This window comes from Apus apus, chromosome 19, assembly GCF_020740795.1.
Source record: "Apus apus isolate bApuApu2 chromosome 19, bApuApu2.pri.cur, whole genome shotgun sequence".
NCBI lineage: Eukaryota > Metazoa > Chordata > Aves > Apodiformes > Apodidae > Apus > Apus apus.
Window position 1 is genome coordinate 10,422,137 of NC_067300.1, and position 18,447 is coordinate 10,440,583.

The following is an 18,447-nucleotide window of genomic DNA, read 5'->3' on the forward strand; positions in this document are numbered from 1 at the left end:
AATACAGTTACTGAAAATATTACAGAAATCACCTATCACAGGAACAAACAGTGAACAGGAACTCTATAAAAACAGAGCCCCAGATAACTCCAAGCTGCAGCTAAAATTAATTAAATCATCCAGAATTACTTGATTTATCATGAGGAACAAGCTTAGACCAGATTTTGTATTTCTTCCCTACTAAACCTCCAAGCCTCAGGATTGTTTCTAAAACTGACATTAAATGGGAACAGAAAAATAACACAAAACAATCCAAACCTGATTTATATAAATGAGACACAGTGTTATGATATTGTCATATTCTTTTCTCCTCTGTTATCACTGAAATGTGATGTGTCAGATAACTTATTTTTTTCCTAAACTATAAAAAACATTTCATATAATTCCTGGTTGTTTTCTGAAGGGAAGTGGTGTTATGTTGCTGGTGGTTTTACATGCTACACAACACAACACACTACATACATTATTTAATAGATTAAATCTATGGCAATAGTGTTTTATTAAGTCCAGTTCAGAAATTTGGTTTTAGTTTTAAAACAAACTTACTGTCTTCCATTTTCAGAAATAAAAGCATTGCTGCTGTATCTGAAAGAATAAAGCCTAATTCAAACAAAACACTGAGTTCTGTGCTTCATGCTTATGCTACCTTAAATAAAACAATTTAAAATTAAATGTATTACTCATATTTAAAAAAAAATTTCTCTATCTAGCTTTATTAATATCTTCTCTGTACTGTTCCCTCATGATTACTGTAATAAAATGAGCTGCTTCTGCAACTTCCCAGCAGGTATTCTGATTTGAGAGTAATCACAGTTTTCTCTACAATCTTTATACAATTTATGTCCTGATCATCTAACAAATAAGTAAAAGACTTAAATTGACATCAATATGTACACTTCTCTCTAACAATGCAAACTAATTGTACATCTCTAAACGAGAAAAATGTTTATTAAAAAAAAAAATCTAGTGAATATACCAACTATTGAGTTCAAAGCAAAGACACCACATGTGCCTAAATAAATATCAAGGAAGTGTCAGAGGTAAATGAGGAGAGCCCAGGTGAAGTGTGTGTGATGTGTTAATTGTATTCAAAAAAAATAATAGAGCAAGACAAAGAAGCTGAACTTCCAATTATCATAATGGTATCTACTTCACAACACATTTTCAAACTTGAAAGAGACATTTTAAACCATAGGAATTCTGAGCAGGATACCTCCAGCTGTGCTGTGCATAAATCTTGCACGCTGTACATATACAGTTTATTTAAATACCAAGTAAAGTTATGACTTACAAAATGCGTATTTCAGTCACAATAGAATATGCCACTGCCAAAAGCTGCTACTCATCGAATGAAAGTAATAGAAAACAATGAATTCAATTAGAAAAAGAAAAGACAGAGTATTTTCATTTGATGTTTCACTAGTCTGAAATAGTGTGTTATAAAGAACAATGCATTTATCAGCCCTCTGCATTTTACGTTTTTGTGCCCCCCAAAACAGATGGAAGAAGAAAAAGGTGGTCCTCAATGTCAATTTTTTGCCTATATAGCACTTTGGTAATGAGCCAGAATTTATATTTCACCAATGGTCTGCCCATAGCAAAATCAACATATTTGGGAAACAAAGCTGCCCAATTCTCTGATGATATGCAAGAGCCAACAAGAAAAGGTCTTGGTTTCCTGCTATATTTTCTCTTTCCAGAAGCCTTAAGCAAGTGACAAGTACAACATGAACACACACAAACAGCATCCCCATCCCTCCCCAGGCCTGAAAAACCAAGATGACAGCCAGTACACGACTGAAGCTACAGTCACATGTGATTTTGAAAAGCCCCAGGGCAGTATCAGAGTATCTCAAGATGATTCTGAAGAAAAGTAAACTCAATGATAGCAGGTCTCCCATGCTGTCTGCCATGGAAAGCAATCAAACTGAACTGTCAATTATGTCATGCATACAAATGTCTCATTCTGTCTTTAACCCACAGCATTTTAGACTTTCACTGTATGAGCTCTATCACCTATCTATGCAAATCACTATGAATTATTTTGATTTACTGTCTTTTACTTCACTCTTTTTGTACTATAAGAGCACAAATCATGCACTCAAGTTCATAATCCATAACATGCATGGTGAAAGACCAGAGTGGCATGACTTCTCTGTTATGAAGCACTATTAGTTTGCTCCTAGCCTGATGAAATATTATACCTTTCATCATCATTTCTTCAAGTCTGCCTGCTACTTAAGTATACTTTACAAATCCAAATACCCAATCCTCTTCTACCATGTTCTTTCAAGGGAAGTCATACATTCTGTTCAACTGTAGAGCTGCTCATACAAGTCAGAATGTAAATGCTACTTTTTCTCCACCTGCCTGAAAGCCTTATGGGGTGGGCTTTTTTTTTTTGTGGGGGGTGTGCATTGAGGTTTTTTCCTAATACCAAATGCAACTTATTCTCAGCTCATTTTAAAAAAAAACAGTCACTGAGTACCTCACACAGAAGCTGAATTCAATGGTCATGTTATTTTATGCTTGGTGTTTGTTTACTTGCTTCATTGTTCTACTCTAAATCCCCTGCGCTTTATTAGTTCAGGAAATATCTTCAACTCTTCCTGCATGGTGGCATTTGCACACTGCTTCATTGCTTGCTGAGAATGTGTACTTTAAATTAAAAGTGAAGGATCAGGAGAAAACACAATAAAAACACAACAAAAGTCAGTCTAAAACACACAAAAAAGGGCTTGAAATAAATTGAGAAGAAACAAAACCAGTGCATAAAGTAACGGAAAAACAAAAAGAATCAGGTGTGAAAGGCACAGAGGAATAACTTATCAGTGGAATGTACAAATCCTTCCACAGTAAAGCTGAAGCATCATGGAGCTGCTCCTCACTGTACAACCTTCCTCAGTAACAGGAAGATTTAGAGGCTTTTGAACAAAACTTCTTTCCTTTCTGCAGCACCAACACAGAAGACACAGAGTTCCCCCACCCCATCTGATGGCTGAACACAGAATTTCTATAGAGGCTGCAAAGTTACTGACACAACGAAACATACTCTCTTCAGCTTGCTCACAGGTTCCAACCAGGACACTAAGGTACCACAAAACTTCGATGTCAGCACAAAACAGGTAAACATTAATAATCTCAAAAGCTGCAAACATCAGCATTCTGAAAACCACATTTAAAGAAACTTAACGTTTTATCTAGTAATGCTGCTGGTGCACCACGAGATGCAGAGCACACGATCCCTTAACTTTGGGATGAAGTACAAAACCTTTCCTATGATAGCTTGTTGAATTTTTGGGTGATTGGTTGGTTGGTCTTGTTTGTTGGATTGTGGGTTGTTTTTTTTTTACTGTAACACATATGATGGACAATAAAGTCTGACCATGTCTTTTACAGCAGAAATGCCAAATTCAACAGAAGGTCACTCTGACTGACTTTCTCAAATATTTTTTATTGTCTGTCCTTCAGGATCTTAGCTGCCCTTCCTAGTGTGGCACACAGAAATATACAACACAGTAACTTATACCAGTTTGGAAATTACAAAACAATTCTATTTACTACATAACAGACTGCTATAAGAGATTAAAGAGAATGTTTTTTCAGTTCCATTAACATATGTATATCTCAACAGACTTAGATGTAGAATATTAAATGCATTTGAAAGCAGTAAATGTTTGTTAGAAAAGAGCCATATTTAAGGTTTACAACAGCAAAAGCTGAAACTTGTCTATAGCAACAGTAATGCTCAGAGACAAAACACAGCAACAGGAATGAAATGAAAACAAAAAACACACAGAAAACAAACAAACAGAACTGTCTCTCCCCAATAAATCTATTCCAGTCAGTGACTGTGAATTCTGGGTAGTGTGACTTCTAGACACTTTCCATAAATGGTAAAACACAACAATAGCTACAGGCAGCTTCTAAGTGAGATTGTCCAACACTAGGGTCTTCAAAATGCCAAAAAAACACAGAATCTTCATACTAGGGGAAAAAAAAAGTCTTAAGTCTGACTTCCAGAATATAGAGCAAGTCAATTTATCTCCATTTTTATCACACAAACATCAGATTTTACACACTGTAACTGTCAATGCTGCTGTCATTGTCTACCGCTATCTGTTAGTAAAGACATCAGGATGAGATTTAGAAATCACCATCATTTAGGCATGACTAGGCTGTCTCTGCCAACTTAAACCATTCTATATTTGAGAGTTAACAGCCCAGAGATGGGAGAAAACTCCTATTACATATACATTGGCACTAACTTTTAAACGAGCACAAGAGTGCAAGTAAAACATAAAGCTCTATTTTATATGCTTCTGCTCCCTGTTTTCTCTACAGTTTGGGGATTTTTTAAACAAGTTTGTACACACATAATATAAGCATTAGTGATCTTCTTTGTTTTCTCTATAAATGGACAAACACTCCTAAAACTCTGACCTATGGAGACAACTGATGAAAGAGAAGGACCTACTCTGTATACAAGGTATACCCTTAAAATATACATGCAGAGGGAGGGGGAAAAAAAGCCATGCAAAAGGTGGCTATGTAGATGAAGTAACTGGACTGAGAGTTGGAAACAACTATTTACTCTTCCACTGAATAACTGAAAAAAAAAAATCACCATGGCAACGATCATACTTCATAGTAGATAAAGTACTGAAAGCTACAAAGCCTTTTCAAAATGAATCATGCACCAGTATGTAACATGCACTTTTTTATGTTATTGCACACACATTCCAACAGAATTTCCTTTTGGACTCGACTGGCATTTGATCTTTTACTCTGCACCACATATCTACTTTTCTCTTCTGACTTTTGTTCCACTCAGATCTCATGGATCTGGAGTTGTTGAAGGAATTTACAGTGTTAGTCTGGGCAAGAGACAGATATAAAATACTTAATACAGCGGCTTTATGTCATGCCATCACACTGCTGCTTTAATGTCTTCCTGAGAAATATATCAATTTATGTTACTGGTATCATGTCATCACTTTTGAATCCAAAGAGTAAATATCCTTAGTGGTGTAAAAACTTAAAATGGGTAAGCAAACTGTCCTCTTAAAATGCTTTGAAACTCCTACTATTTTAGGAGACCTAGATATCTGTGGGACTAATCTTAATTTTATCTTCCTTGGCCATGAATTTAAGCAGAGGTAAAGAGCAACAGCTTTCTTGTAAAGTGCACACAGTTCCTGGCCAGCAAATACATGATGCCAGAGCAACATCAATACCTCATCTTAATTAGCTACAGTACCCTGGACAGTAAGAACCTGCTCAGAGCTCATAAGAACAACAACTCTGGCAAGACTGCTGAGATGTTAAACACAATATCCTGGGACAGTAGGAAATTGCAACTGTGCAAGCAGATTTATGAAAAAGTATCTCCTTTTGCAGAAGTAAGAAGACAGCAATTCAGAGGCTGCACCAGTGTATTGATATCGAGAAGAGGAACAGCTATGAAGGCTCTACTAAGAGCCTACAGCAAATACAGGAAATTACATCCATTTTGAATGGATGCTGGACAAGCTGAGTCCTATCCAAAATACAGGTGCATGCCTTTTAAACACACCTTTTAACTGCTAAGTTGCATCTAATTTCTTAAACATTTTTAAGGAACTTTTACATCTCATTTGCCACGGTTAAAATTCAGAATAAATATACTCAGAAATGTTATATATTCTACAGTTCTGATGTGCAGCATCACAGCACGATCTAGTGCATGGAAAGATCCATACTATGATGTTGGTAATTTCATTACACTTTTAATACCATCACAGCTCCCTTTGCTCTCTTCCCCCCACTATTTTGAGACTTACTCAGCCCAGAAACTGCAAAATCTGATACTGGGCAAGTAACCAGCGACCCCCCTGAGCACTGCACAGAGATCCCAGCACTGTTGTAACTTCATTCCAACTCATTCCCTGAGAGAAGTGCCTCTCAAGCAGAGCAAAGCAGTGACAGATTTTGCTGGGCAGACATAAAGAAGATAGTGTGAGTCAAATAATAAGAAATATTCTTGCTACAAGTAATTCAACTGCATTACTTCACCTCCTCAGTGGCGCCGCCACAAATCAGAGACGTTGCCACAGACTGGCACATACTGGAAATACTCACAGGTGTTGCAACTGTATAGATCCAGTATAAAATACATAAATTATTAATATTTAGCACATTAACAATCCACCAAAATTCGATTTGCATCGAGTTTAGAAATGAAAGGTCTAGATTTAGCCAGTATGACAAGACACACAATAAAGTATTTCACAAAGAATGCAGAGTTCATCATCCTAATAACTAGATCAATAAATTCATAGTAACTAAACCCAAACACCAGAACCCATGCACAGGCATGTCTCTTCAGTGGTGTATCAGAAATAAAACAGGCTACTTTAGCTCATCCTGCATTACATGTATCTCTGACCTCAGTACACCATGTAGACTGTGTTGAGAAAAAGATACCACATTTTACAGCACCTGCATATAGGAAGTTATCAATGCAGACCAGTGAAGTTAAAGAGAAAACTACCTGCAGGAACACGGGTACTGACAGCTATCTGGGTTATGAATGATAAAATTACTCCCCATTAGTTACCTATTCAAAAAATAGCAGCACTGCAAAAGGGAAATAAGCACACAAATTTTTAGCAGTGTTTTTATAGCAAAGATAAGGAGAAAAGGAACCAAGACATAGAAATAGAAGTAACCATTCAGAATATACAGATTTAAAATCAAAGTGCAAGTAAACAACTTTTTCAAATCTCTCAAACTATAAAATGTTGTATCAAGCACACACGGTTCCCTCTGCAAAGCTCACTGGAGGACAGACAGAAAGCTTGTCACTGGACAAATCTGTAGGTCAAACTTGGAACCTGCTGGTAAAACATCACACCCAAGCCAGGTGATGCAGCACCCTACGGCCTCGGCAAGCTGTACCAGCATCCCACCCTGAAACCCAACACCCCGGACTGTGTCACACCCTGCCTGCTACTGCTTTTGGTCACCCTACACCGTGAGCTTACCTTTACTGACTGTTGTCAGGATGTCTGTTTCTTAACGAAAATAATGAAAGAAAACCAACGAACTGTTGTTTCTAACCACCAGGTGTCAGCAGAAGAAAGTGCACAGCCGGCATCCCTGAGCAGAGAATCTTGAGTCTCCTCTCCCTCCTCTGTTACCAATATACACAACCTAGTAAGTAGTACAAACCACCTTTACACACACGTGGCAATTATACAGCTATTTCTGTTGGAAATTACCTACTTTTGTAAATTACGTATTTAGAAGATAAAAACAATCCTTCTGCAAACAACAAAAAAATCAGTTATTTAAAATGTCCTTAAAGTGAACAAAATGCTCACATGGCTGTCACGGTTAAGAAATTTAATTAATATTCATAAAGCTAACAACCTGCCTCAGTATAGCCAAGTAAATACACTGCTTTAATGTGTTTTGCTGTACTTAGCAGCAGCAGAGGTCTGCAGAGACTGGAATTACATCACATGTACAGATACTCTTCCACACTTAAAATCTGTTTTAAGACAACTACAGAAAACACACATACACAGCAGGAAACACAACTGAATCAGCTATTTTCTTACATAAATCTTATTATTAGACTTGCAGACCATATTATTTGGAAATACTTTTTCATGCTAAAGTTCTGGTTACTGAAGGCCTCGGAAAGTTTAGAGCAACAGTAACTCATTCATTGTCGTGTACTTGTTTGTATGTACAATAAATAACTTTGTATTTTAAGAGTAAAAGCTTCTGACTGAATTAAGAGCTCTAACTATGTTTAAGTATAATGTGAATTTAAAGTCTGCTCTGTGACACATTCTGGGCCTACACAGAATAAGGAAAATAGCTTCACACCATTCATCTCAAAAAGCCAACTCGTATCAGATGAGATGGTCTTATTAGATTGTCTTATGACACAAAACCTATTAAACAAGACAAAGCTGCTGCCTCTTGGAATTTATTTCCTAATTATCAATGATTTTAAATGAACAATCAGGTTTCTTGAGTTATGGGACATCAAATGCAAAGAACCACATCATGTTTGGTACTGCTTATGCCCCCATATTTATGACACATGAAGGCAGCAAGATTAAAAAAATATAATGGAGACCTATTTCTTCCATTTGCTTTTCTATTAATCTCAGACACATCAAAACTATTTTATTTTCAACTGTTACACCAGTAACTGTTTTCAAAATGTATTTTTTTCTGAACAGACATTAAAATTTTAAAATTACAAGTTTTCTTTGATGGAATGATAAGCAAACCAAACAATTTATTCTACTTCCTCAAGTCAACTGTCCCTCAAAGTTGCCCTTCCGACACATGTGCCATTGTCAACTGATTTTGAGCGTACATCTTTAACATTCAGCCTCCAAAATACCAGATGGTATTTCCAGAAAAGCAATTTAAATTCTTAGTTTTCCTCATAGATCCCTCAACTAGTTAATCTCACAGACCCATCCAGGCAAAGCATACACCAATATTCCCAGAGTTGCCTGGCAACTCCTGGGAGGAGCACTGGGGCACACAGAAGCATACGTGGATGCCAGGAAGTCATTGCCTCCCTGACATGGATAAAGGAGGCTTACAGCCAGAGTGCCTTGCTGGTTTCTTTTTTGTTATTTATATGGACAGCATTTTAAAAACCTCCCATTCCCTCACCTTAGATGCTTTAAAATCCCAATAGTTACATCCAGACATACAAATGTAAATCAATACAATTTTTTTCCCACGCACACAACTCCCCCAGTATGCTGTGGAAGGGCTCATGCTGACTTCAAATGTGATTTACGAACTCTGAGTATGAGTTGTTGGAATGACGCTTATTTGATGGTGATAGCTGGACTGTTTACAATTCAGGCTGAGCTGTTTTTCTTTCTTGCTTTAAAATAACATGACAAACTATAGTATTAAAGAGGTTTTAGTTACAGAAGCACCCTCAGCCTTAAGAAACACTATGCCTGTAGTCCAACTTCTGATCTTTTTGTTTAACATCATGATTAAAATGAGACCTGTTACTTGTCTGCACAGCAGACCTCTTCATTAATCTGCACAGAGCAGGGGAATGCAAAATACAACACCTTTTCTCAACCAACAAGTCTTCATTCACACGCTACTCATTTAGCCTCCCAACCTAGATTCAGGACTCACTACCTCCCAAGAGCATTCAAGCCTCCATCGCTACCACTTCCTGTTCTGTCTCCAAGTGCTTGCAGAGGAGAGAGAAGGTGTTGAGACAAAAGTATGTTTTATCTTCTACAAAGATCTTCTTGTTATGCACCTACAGTTCTAAATGACAGTAGTTCAAAGGAGCCCACGAAAACTGCACTGAGATCTATCACTATATTTGACATGTGCATGTGTCAGTTTCCTCTGCTTTAGAAACAGGGAGTATGTAATATTTTGGAAATATTCTGTGGATCACTCCACAATTAGTACCTTCATCACTCATAATTCTGGGAATTATACCTGCATGCTCCTCATACAATTTAGTTTGTCTCTAACTGTCTATCCTTTAAAAGGAATCTCTTAAGTACAAGGCAGCAAACCAGAGTGTCATAAAACATGTGGAAATATAATAATTTGACTGGACTGATTTGTACTGAAGTCCATGAAGCTCCTTGCAGTAAGCCAGGAACAGATGCCTCACTAGAAACAATAAAACTTAAAATCAAGTACAGAAAAATCCTTCCCCTGCTCAGATGGCACTTAATCATTGCTAAATAGAGATTATCTCTGAACCAGAAGCAAGAGTTTGAATTTCCCTAACAGAACATTTATGGTTAGTAATTACAACTCCAGACATTCTTCGTATTTCTGGAAAAGCACAATTTCTTTACTAATTTTATTCCTAAACTCCATCATTCCATAAATGTGCACGTTTCTTCAGTAAGTATATATTCTGTAAAAAGTTTATCTTTTACTACCTTTAAAAATAGTGCAAAGAACACCCAGGTTTTGCAATGAGAGAAAATGGTCAACTCTGCTCTAGTCTCCTATGATCATTAATTTATACTTTTTTACTATCTGTCTTCTAACTTAACTGTGTCCAAAAGCAAGCAACACCCATTCCTTTCCATAAGAAGTTTTCTCCTTGTGCGATTGATCATGCTTGTTGCACCTCTTTCATTTTTTAGAGACCAGAACATTGTTTTCAGTAAGAGTCAGCTAAAAAGCCACAATGCTGACCTTAGTAAAAGTAGGTTATGCTACCCTTCAGTTCTTCTTAGCTTTCTTCCCCACCACAGCTGCAGATTTACATCTCATGCCTACTAATTTCATACTTACAGGTTCAATTTTCAGGGCATTTCTGTAGCTCCCAAAGAAAGATGCTTGTGCTTTTAGAAATGCTCTTGCAACACCATCTCCAGTGGTTGTAGAAACTTTCTTCAGTCTGTTCTTCAGTGCAGAAACCTGAAATCACACAACAGGTTTGGTTCACTCTCGTATCACAAACAAAGCTTAACGCAGTGGGGCAAAGCTAAATTAAAAAATGCTCTCACCACAGCAGCAGTTGGGACAAAAAAGGACATGGTGAATTCAGAGTTGAATTTTTCAGTTCTAAAAAGACTGTTTTGCTTCTCTAAAATATCACTGGATTTTATTCAGAAACCAATAGGAAAAGATTCATTTAAACCATCTCTATTTAAAATCCACTGTTAACGTGCTGTCCAGTACTCTCTCAAAGGCAGTCCTAGAAGCCCTGTACCATTCTTGATCAGAATCCATTAAGGAATTTCAGCTAAATTCATTTAAACATCAAACAGAGACACTGTCCTCCATAACCAGGCCGTCTATCACTACCAGGGCTAAGAACAAATTCTGTTAGTCTGAGACATTTGTCACAAATACAGCTTTTTTTTTCTTTTAAGGCTACATTCCCTTGCAATTTTAAGTCTTGAAGCAAAATAACACAATGAGAGTTTTGTTTATGCATATGGTGGGTTTCCTTGGCTGGCTCCCAGGCCCACCCAGCCACTCCCCCTCCTCAGGAACAGGGGAGAAAACATGACGAAAAACCTCCGTGATCTGAGACAAAAGACACGGGTATCACTCAACAATCAGCAGCACAGGCCACGCGGACTCGATTTCGGTAAAGAAGCCCAACCGCGCTCCCACTCCCGGCTCCGCCGCTCCCCGCTCCTCGCGCCGCCACGAGCCGCTTCGTCCTCCCCGCGGGGCCCGCGCTCCCGCCGCGGGGCTGGAACCGGCCGGAACCGGCTGGAACCGGCCGCGCCCCGCAGAGCCCCCGCAGCGCCTCGGCACGAGCGCCCCATGCAACCCCGAGAACAAACTGCCCTGTTTTTAAAGTCTGAAATCAGCGACATTTTGTCCTTCCAAAGGGTCAGGATCTACTCATGTTTTTTATCCCCCCCTTCCCGTCTCTCAAGAGATCCAAACCACCTGCGGGGCTCGTCTCTTAACCCCCAGCGCCCTCTCCCTCCCCCCTGCAGGTGTTTAATCACCTCAGGAGTCGCCGAGCTGCACTTCAGGCGAACAACAGTCCTAACGGTCTCATTAGCATTTACACAGAGACACTGATCACAACTTAGCAAATATCAACTAAACACATTTCTATGCAGAGTTAAAACTACCTGGTCGGGGTTACTTAAATATTCTTTGTGTTCATCGGGGGCTAAAGTTTTAGAGGATTACCCACGACCGTTCTCTGTGCTTCAGAACTTCTCATACACACAGGAAGGTCGTGCCTTGGTTTGAGGTCTCAAGTCCTTAAAGCTCAGTAACTACTGAAGTAAGGTTGTGAATCTATGTATTATTGTTAGTGAGAGCATTTTTCTTTCTCGAGCACAAGCTGGAGAAGGGGACTAAAAAAACTTTCAAAGATTTGCTGTGTCTGTGCTGCAATGGTTATAGGTTCCATTAAATCATTAACAATTATGTCAGCAGCAATTTTTTGGTCTTGCAGACAGAACCAGGACAAAGTAAGGTTTTGAGACAGATTTCACAGAACAGATCACAATAAAAAACAATCATCTGGGCACTGATTCTTGGCGAAATGCAACTAGAGCTTTTAGAGGATGTGGTCATGTCAGGTGCAAAACCTGAGTTTGATGAGATACCTCACACTGAAGGCAGGAAGGAGCCACAATTTCAGAAGGAAAGCAAAAAGCCTGGAAAGCCCCAGTCATCTTGATTTGCAGAACATCATGAATGACTCAATAAATATCCATAATAGGAATTTAAAAGAAATCATTCGATCAATAACTAGTAAATGTTCCAAATGGTAGTCTGAAAAACTCCATTGAGGTAGCTCTACATACTTAACATTATGCAAGAAATGCAGTAGGAATATGAAAGGCAAATGTAAGAGTAAGCAGATTATATTCTACTGTACCCAAGTGTGTTTTCTGGTGTATGAATAATACCTCATAAAATAAAATCTGATGGTTCAAATTAACTTTCAAGACCTTCCCCTCATCTTCCAGCTCATAATAGAAGCTTATTCTGGCCTTATCCTTGTGTCCAAAATCCTACCAGATGAACAGTGTTTTTTCTGCCTCAGGGTTTTGCAACCAACTTGCTTTGTAGGCAAAGGGCAGGCTGGTTTTACTGAACTGCTGCACTCCAGTGTCATCCCTCCTGTCAGCACCTCCCTCACCTCTTCTTCAGTACTTGTACATTTGGGGAGGGCAGGAAGGTGACTCCTCATCTTGCTATTTAGGTGTTAAATATATAATCCACAATGTGCACTACTTTTTCTTCTTTTAAAACTAGATGTTATATTTGCACTTGTATTTACTGAAACAGTTGCCAAGACATTTCCTTTTAAACTTTCTGCAGATACTGTTGTAGAAGGAATTTCATTATAATTATTTAGTAAAACAAATAACCAAGAGCGTGTCCAGCACTGTTTATAAATCTGAATGCTGTAGCTTGTGCCAATGATCCATGCATTAATGAGCTCATAAGTACATGTTAACATAATATATGATAACAGATTTAGTCTATCATACCCATAAAATAAGCTCACTCCTAGTCATTGAGAAAATGTCTCTCAAGGAGCTCTGTTATTCTCATAATGTAAAAGCTTCATCAGATATTCAAACCCAAACAGCATACTTCTCCATGTTTGAAGGGGTGTGATGTGGCAGGGATAAAGTGTGCATTTCTTTCCTATATTAACCATTTAAAGGTAGTTCTTAATGCAATAAAATGTCTATAGCTCAGAGTAATTTCCAAATCCATCTCTAACATTTTTCTATGTCACTTTCTTTAAACACTGACGTGAAGATGAAGAATTTGCCATCTATATGTTCTTTGCTGTTTTACAGAAAGTTCAGAAGCCTAGTCACAGCCTTTCTGTGTTCCAGCTTCCCTGTTTGGAATAGAAGTAGAATATTTATAGGTATTTTGCTAATTCCTTAAGCTTTCAGATCATTTGCTCTCTTCTAAGACTAAACCTAACACTGTAGGAAGTCTATTTTATATACAACCACTTTCACTCTTTCAGTCAGGACTATTGCAGTAGACATGTAATGCTTTTTTTAAAAAAGAAAATGTTAATAACATTTAAATAGATTAACAAGTAAAAAAAATTTTTTTTTACTCTGCAATAAATTAGTACATAAAACAAAGTAGATTATACAAGCAGAATTAGGATTGTTTCCTGCCTAAAGAGGCAGTAATACTTAAAAAAAAATAAAAAATACTGTGACCATTGAATTTTAATATTATTTCTAGCCAAACAGACACATATACATGCAGTCTACCCTGAGAGTGTTTTTAAAGAAGATTTTTATACTTCTGGCAGTTCAGGTTTAAAGGTCAGATTTAAACTATCACCATGTTTCAAAATGCAATCTGTGCAATGCAGCATAATGAAATGGTTCAGTAAAGGTGCTAGTGGAAATTCTTTTAATTAGGTCCAAGGCTTTTCAGTTGTCAACATGAATAAAGAAACATTATATTACAAACACAATGTAAGAAATAAAAATTGATTCACCTTTAAGGAAATGGTTCTGCTACAGAGTTGTAGTTTAGTAGTTCTTGCTGTCCTGAAAGCAGTTAATTTCCTAAGTGAAAAACAGTGATATAGGCTTCCTACTTGTAGTAACTTGTTAATGAATGGACAACAGTAGCATATACAACTAAATTACTGACAGCTCAAGATATTCATAGGCTAGTGCAAATTTCCAGTACTCTCACAGCCATCAGATCTGCAAGATCTCCTTGGCGCAGTCCCCTGCATTGCATCAGGGCTTCATTTAATAAAAACTACAAGTTGACAGAGTGAGCTTATGCTTTATCCTTGTAATATGCAGCTCTGACTACAACTAAGACTAGAAGATGACACTTATTTGGAAATACATGAAAAATCCATAAGGGTTGTATAAAAAAAAAATTACTACCCCCTCTTTGCTATTCCTTGCAACACAGACGGTGGTGTAGGAGACTTGTCAGCAGCAGATGCACTTATTGTAATCACAGTCCTTAATAAATCTCTTTTTTTAATATTGACTATTTTAAAAGGAAAGTTGCATCCCAGGGCTTTCTCATGCTGCCAGATTTTCAGCAACACATCAGAAGCATAAGGTGAAGAAGGGATACTTTTTCACATGTTGAATCTTTAATTACTAACACAGTATTACACATCTTGATTTTCAGAGACCTGAGCTGAACAGTTCAGGAAGTCTGCTCACAGGTACTGCTGAGGTAAACTGGGGCAAAGAAAAGACTTAATCTGATTCTGCTGCAACTGTGTCAATGCTACCCAGCTCCTTTGACACAAATGATAACTAGCCTATGTTCATTTGGATCCTAGGAGTAAAAGATTAATGAATAGCTCATTTGCGATTCCTGAGAATCAACAGTTTAAGTAGCAGCATCCTTATCAACTCAAGCACAACTCACTACCTGAAGCTCTGAAATAAGCAGAGAACTTCATGGCATTGTTTTACTTGATTAAAAAAGCTGTTCATGGAGAGGGGAATAACAGCTTTAAAAATTTTCCACCAGATTAACTACCTGATGAAGAATGCATCACACAGAAGATGTTTTGCCTTACTGTTGAATATAGATATTTTTTCATTTAGCAAAGTAAACTGTGTGTCTATTATATGCTGCATGAATTGCTCACTGTTCACATGAAGCAGCAAAAATGGCAGAACAGTTTGACATAAGAGCCATTTATGATCATGAAACTGTTAAGACGTTTTTAGTTTCTCAGATCTTATATGCATCTATTTAGACTGAGACAGGTGGGGAGACACTCCCTGATTCTCCCCATCCTCCCAGGGAAGCAAAAGAAAAAAAGAAAAAGTATAATGGATTGGCTTTAGAGTCTCCCCGCTGAGATGAACAACTTGATCCACTTACAGATCCAAACACACGATGCATGAAAGAACTGACAGAAATTCAATTCTTGCAAAGAAGAGCAGCTGCTCTCTAGTGGTCAAAGCCAAATATTAAGTAGTCTGAAGGAAAGGAAAAGACCTAGAGAATATACTTCATTATCTGGGTAACTAAAATAATGAAACAAAGCTAAATAAGACACAAACACTGATCCCACACATTAATTACACAACGCAACACAACAAAGTTAGGGCTTTGTTGCGACAAATATTAATCCCAGCTGTATTTATATAGTGGTTGTGAAAAAAAAAATACACCACGTACGCTATTTGTGAGCCATGCCAGTTAATTGAATTTGCTGGCAGCACTTCCCCTGCTATGCTCCAAACATCCTCCAAGATAAAATGTAGCTTTTAAATAGACCTGTGGAAAACTGAATCAAGAAAAATTTGAACTAATAAAACACAACTCTTTACTGTTATAAAAGTGAACTAAAAGTAAATAATGAAAGGAAGGAAGTCTCTTAAAATTTATTACATTCCAAAGCTTGAAGTCCTGTGTTTATTGGTGAAGTCTCTTCTGATGTCCTACAGTGTGCCTACAACAGCTCCTTTAATGAAGTCTCATAAAATCTAATATAATACTTGATTGTTGACAAATCATATACATGTTTGAGGCCCTGCACTCACTGTATCCAGACATTTCTTACATAATTCCATGAACTTTACAAGTCTGTCATTCCCCGGGTTGTGGATAATGGCAGGAGTGATGCCCAGCTGGCAGATCTGGGTGCTGGGAGTGAAATCAAAATGAAAAACTGTATAAAGCCAGAAAAATTCATGGAAGTAACTTTTATAGACTAAGTGCTTGACTAAAGCCAAAATGTTCACAATCTAGACAGACCTTTCATCCAGAGCTCACTGTTTTCGAAGAATGGATCACACCACAGATCCTAGAGAAATTATGGGATGTCACAGTAGGAGGCACTGGGTATTCACCATTACTTGAGTTTTTCCTCAAACAGACCAGCATATATTGAGTCCCCTGCATATCAATTTTATTTCTCAACTACACATAAAAAGGTATAGATCTAACTGGCAGCACAATATTTTGAACTAATAAAAGAAATCCACATTTTCCCCTGTCATTTCCTCCTAAACAGTCACCCTCCAACTTAAAAATAGCTTTTTACACTATTACTCACTTTACTGCTCATCCTTCTGAGCTCCTTTCGTAAAGATGATTACAGCAGCAAGTAGCAAGCTGGATGTATTTTTGTCCCATTACAGGGAAAGATCAAGTATTTATACAACATTACTATCAAGTTATTAAATAAGTAAATTAGCAATAAGAAGTGTGAATGAGAAAGAAAGCAAGATCTGGATTCTATGCACTGAGCAGTACTAGAAGTGAATATGTAGTAGTCCACTGGATATCATAACTTGGGATATAAAATGCACAAAATTCATTAAGCTCACCTGGATGAAGGCACAGGAAAAACCACACACAATTCCGTTCAGAAAAAAGTTATCTAAAAATGCAGGGGGGTTTTGTTTTGGTTTTTTTGTTTGTTTAAAATAGCAGTACTTTTTCACACCACGAAGAAAGAATTTTTAGTTTTTGTATCCTGTTCAGATATACCATATTAATGATTTGTCTTTTTTTACCCATAAAAGACTAACTTTTAAGATGACCTGAAACTTGATCATGCCATTCCAAAACTGACACTGGTTGTTGCAGCATTTCTATCTTAGGAGAGCATTAGCTAATTGTCCTAAGGAGACTTAAACGTATGTCTGCAAATGTTCACACAAACATTGCTTAACACTTCAAAACAGGAAAGAACTGCTGAGGTAAAGCAGTTTACTTCTATTAAGGAGAGAAACATGAGACACCTCAGTTACAAACCAAACGGGTCTCAAGGATTTACACCTTAAATGAATGAATTTAAGTTGAATAAATCATTTCATACATACCACATCATTAGGAAGGCTCTGAAGGTCATCAAAAGGGGTTTCCAGTGTGTTGGTGTCTACATTAAGAATCACTACATCTTCCAGGGCCATGTTTCTTACTTTCTAAATATGAGCAAATTCAAGAAAAGGGAAAATATAAGTATGAAGAGTTAAATTTTATGCATAAAGGGTGGAAGCAACAGCATAACATCGTGGCACTACAAGAATGGCAGTGTTTTAAAAACAACCAACATCTCTTTCTGTCATTGCTTGATTATTTATTCACATTTTACAATGCTGAAGTATTAACCTGCAATTTGCAGAGGGAAGTTCTTACCATTGTGCATACTGACAGTTTTGGAAACAGAGAGCAACTTTTTGTGATTATGCAAGCAGAGATTTATTTCAAGCATCTCTATTAATGTTTGTCTTAATTCTGGGATCCTGTTTGCACATTTATCAGTTTCTTGCAGACTCAAGATACATCTTTTTATATTAAAAAATATTTTTAAAATAATTTGAGCAACAACAAATAGTGGCTTTTCTAAGAGTCAAGAGGTGCAGTAAGTCAGGAATACGTTTCCAAATTCCAGGTTGAATTCTGGGATTCCAACAGAGACAAATTTACAACTCTATTTCAGTAAAATGGACACTACCAAAGGTTAACAAATAGAGAATAAAAAAAAGTAAAAATAGCTAAGAGAAAAAAAACTCCACCACATCCTGGTCTTTTAACGTTCAGTGAGTCTAAACTTTTTATCCTGTTCCCATGAACTGAAAGAAATGTCTATAATCTACTTAGATTGTTTACACCATCTGTAACAGCACATGGACACACAAAAGGAAAACAACCTATGCCACAAAAGAAGGATCATTAGTACCTTTGATTTTAAGTGTCTAAAGGTATTGGTGATCTAAGCAAATTTAAACACTGTCAGGCTGTTTCTCTTAAACAGTAAATGAAACTCTGATATGAAACAGCAGCATTTAAATATTTATTTTAACACTTTTCCCACTAACAGGAGAATTGAATCCTTTTTCTTTTTTTGGCTGACTAATCATACATATTTAAGCCCTCTTCAAATAAAGCTTTGAAAATTCAAAATAAAAAAAAGTGGAACTATAGAATATAGTAATTAAGGAAATTTCCCAG

The 18,447-nt window shown here is 37.2% G+C and overlaps 1 protein-coding gene across 8 annotated transcripts in view; it reads right to left on the reverse strand.

The window, feature by feature from the left end:
- The window catches only part of DENND1A (DENN domain containing 1A), a 194,478-nt gene that overhangs the window by 68,376 nt on the left and 107,655 nt on the right, over positions 1-18,447 (reverse strand). For all 8 annotated transcript variants that reach the window (XM_051636998.1, XM_051636990.1, XM_051636994.1 and 5 more), the window contains exons 12-13: positions 17,316-17,417; positions 10,315-10,440 (exon numbers count right to left, since the gene is read on the reverse strand). In XM_051636998.1, the coding sequence (XP_051492958.1) occupies positions 10,315-10,440; positions 17,316-17,417 (228 nt within the window). The remainder of the gene's footprint in view (positions 1-10,314; positions 10,441-17,315; positions 17,418-18,447) is intronic.